The sequence below is a fragment of the Haliotis cracherodii genome, unplaced genomic scaffold, assembly GCF_022045235.1.
Source record: "Haliotis cracherodii isolate W230 unplaced genomic scaffold, xgHalCrac1.p SCAF_4, whole genome shotgun sequence".
NCBI lineage: Eukaryota > Metazoa > Mollusca > Gastropoda > Lepetellida > Haliotidae > Haliotis > Haliotis cracherodii.
Genome location: NW_027266297.1, coordinates 71,171,883 through 71,175,392, shown reverse-complemented (window position 1 = coordinate 71,175,392; position 3,510 = coordinate 71,171,883). Strand labels below are relative to the sequence as shown.

The 3,510-nt window shown below is 50.3% G+C and overlaps 1 protein-coding gene across 1 annotated transcript; it reads left to right on the top strand.

Annotated features, from left to right (window-relative positions):
* The first annotated feature begins 1,589 nt into the window (after window positions 1–1,589).
* On the top strand, window positions 1,590–2,513 carry LOC139479641 (fap1 adhesin-like). The gene has a single exon (XM_071262481.1). It carries the CDS (start codon window positions 1,590–1,592, stop codon window positions 2,511–2,513), a length of 924 nt encoding a protein of 307 aa, XP_071118582.1.
* Window positions 2,514–3,510: the final 997 nt, after the last annotated feature.

Here is a 3,510-nt window from a genome sequence, read left to right as displayed (position 1 = left end):
ACCATGATATAGGGGACACAGTGGACCAAGGTATAGGGGACACAGTGGACTAAGGTATAGGGGACACAGTGGACCATGGTATAAGGGACACAGTGGACCATGGTATAAGGGACACAGTGGACCATGCATGGTATAGGGGACACAGTGGACCATGGTTTAGGGGACACAGTGGACCATGGTATAGGGGACACAGTGGACCATGCATGGTATAAGGGACACAGTGGACCATGGTATAGGGGACACAGTGGACCATGGTATAAAAGACACAGTGGACCATGCATGGTATAGGGGACACAGTGGACCATGGTATTAGGGACACAGTGGACCATGGTAAAGGGGACACAGTGGACCATGGTATAGGGGACACAGTGGACCAGGGTATAGGGGACACAGTGGACCATGGTATAGGGGACACAGTGGACCAGGGTATAGGGGACACGGTGGACCATGGTATAGGGGGCACAGTGGACCATGGCATAGGGGACACAGTGGAGCATGGTATAAGGGACACAGTGGACCATGTTATAAGGGGCACATTGGACTACGGTATAGGGGACACAGTGGACCATGGTATAAGGGACACAGTGGACCATGATATAAGGGACACAGTGGACCATGGTATAGGGGACACAGTGGAGCATGGTATAGGGGACACAGTGGAGCATGGTATAGGGGCACAGTGGACCATGGCATAGGGGACACAGTGGAGCATGGTATAGGGGCACAGTGGACCATAGCATAGGGGACACAGTGGACCATGGTATAAGGGACACAGTGGACTACGGTATAGGGGACACAGTGGACCATGGTATAGGGGACACAGTGGACCATGTTATAAGGGACACAGTGGACCATGGTATAGGGGACACAGTGGACCATGGTATAGGGTACACAGTGGACCATGGTATGAGGGACACAGTGGACCATGGTATAGGGGACACAGTGGACCACGGTATAAGGGACACAGTTGACCATTGTATAGGGGACACAGTTGACCATGGTATAGGGGACACTGTTGACCATTGTTTAGGGGACACAGTTGACCATTGTATAGGGGACACAGTTGACCATTGTATAGGGGACACAGTTGACCATTGTATAGGATTTGTTTGTTTGTTTTTTGTTTAACACCGCACTATTCCAGCTATATGAGGGCGGTCTGTAAACAATCGAGTCTGAATCAGACGGTCCAGTGATTGACACAGTATAGGAGACACATTGGACCATGGTATAAGGGACACAGTGGACCATGGTATAAGGGACACAGTGGACCATGGTATAGGGGACACAGTGGACCATGGTATAGGGGACACAGTGGACCATGGTATAAGGGACACAGTGGACTATGGTATAGGGGACACAGTGGACCATGGTATAGGGGACACAGTGGACCATGAATGGTATAGGGGACACAGTGGACCATGGTATAGGGGACACAGTGGACCATGGTATAGGGGACACAGTGGACCAGGGTATAGGGGACACAGTGGACCATGATATAGGGGACACAGTGGACCAAGGTATAGGGGACACAGTGGACCAAGGTATAGGGGACACAGTGGACCACGGTATAGGGGTGACAGTGGACCATGCATGGTATAGGGGACACAGTGGACCATGGTATAGGGGACACAGTGGACCAGGGTATAGGGGACACAGTGGACCATGGTATAGGGGACACAGTGGACCATGGTATAGGGGACACAGTGGACCAAGGTATAGGGGACACAGTGGACCAAGGTATAGGGGACACAGTGGACCATGGTATAAGGGACACAGTGGACCATGGTATAGGGGACACAGTGGACCATGGTATGAGGGACACAGTGGACCATGGTATAAGGGACACAGTGGACCATGGTATAGGGGACACAGTGGACCATGGTATGAGGGACACAGTGGACCATGGTATAGGGGACACAGTGGACCATGGTATGAGGGACACAGTGGACCAAGGTATAGGGGACACATTGGACCATGGTATGAGGGACACAGTGGACCATGGTATAGTGGACACAGTGGACCATGACACTGGGGACACAGTGGACCATGGTATAGTGGACACAGTGGACCATGGTATAGTGGACACAGTGGACCATGGTATAAGGGACACAGTGGACCATGGTATAAGGGACACAGTGGACCATGGTATAAGGGACACAGTGGACCAGGGTATAGGGGACACAGTGGACCATGGTATAAGGGACACAGTAGACCATGGTATAGGGGACCCAGTGGAGCATGGTATAGGGGACACAATGGACCATGGTATAAGGGACACAGTAGACCATGGTATAGGGGACCCAGTGGACTATGACACTGGGGATACACTGGACCATAGTATAAGGGACACAGTGGACCATGGTATAAGGGACACAGTGGACCATGGTATAGGGGACACAGTGGACCATGGTATAGGGGACACAGTGGACCATGGTATAGGGGACACAGTGGACCATGCATGGTATAGGGGACACAGTGGACTAGGGTATAGGGGACACAATGGACCATAGTATAGGGGACACAGTGGACCATGACACTGGGGATACAGTGGACCATGGTATAGGGGACACAGTGGACCACGGTATAGGGGACACAGTAGCCCATGACATTGGGGACACAGTGGACCATGACATTGGGGATACTGCTGAATTTTACGTAGGAGGTACATTTGACGCCTACATCCTGGTGTCAGTCAATACCCAAGATCCGGGTCAGGATAGGTCTTCATCAACCCATGTTTCCCGTAAAAGGCAATTCGTGAGAGGCGACTAACGGGATCGGGTGGTCAGGATCGCTGACTTGGTTGGTGCAGGTCATCGCATCCCAATTTCGTGGATCGATGCTCATGATGTCAATCACTGGATTGTCTGGTCCAGACTCGATTATTTACAGACCGCCGTCATATACCTAGAATATTGCTGAAAGCGGCGTTACACAACAAACAACCAACCAAATAGTCAATAGCCGGATCGCCTCAGTCACAGCAAATCACGACACGAGGAGTGGGTGGGGGTATGGGTGCGAGAGTGGAGGGTTCACACTTAATTTCTGGTCTGCCATCACTTCTATATATGGTCACAACAAAGTGTGGCGCGATCAGGGAAGTAAGGCATGTTATACATGAATACATTGCGATCAGGCAACAACCAGGAAGTTACTTGTCCTCCGTAAAGAATGTGCAGACTAAATGATATGTCAAACAACACATATACTTTGATGCCTGAAGGTTTGATTGTTCGTGATACAGTAAGTTGTACGTATATTTCAAAGTCGTCGAAACTCTCATATTTCAGCACATACTGAGACAGTCCTACGTATACTTTAACGTCGACGTCGTAACTCACACTTCAGCACATACTGAGACAGTCGTACGCATACTTTAACGTCGTCGTCCTAACTTTCAAACTTCAGCACATACTGAGACGGTCGTACGTTTACTCTAACGTCGACGTCGTAATTCTCACATTTCAGCACATACTGAGCCAGTCGTACGTATACTTTAACGTC

What these genes read in the sequence shown, in the direction of transcription:
- LOC139479641 (XM_071262481.1), top strand. Translation starts at nt 1,590, where the DNA reads ATGCATGGTATAGGGGACACAGTGGACCATGGTATAGGGGACACAGTG.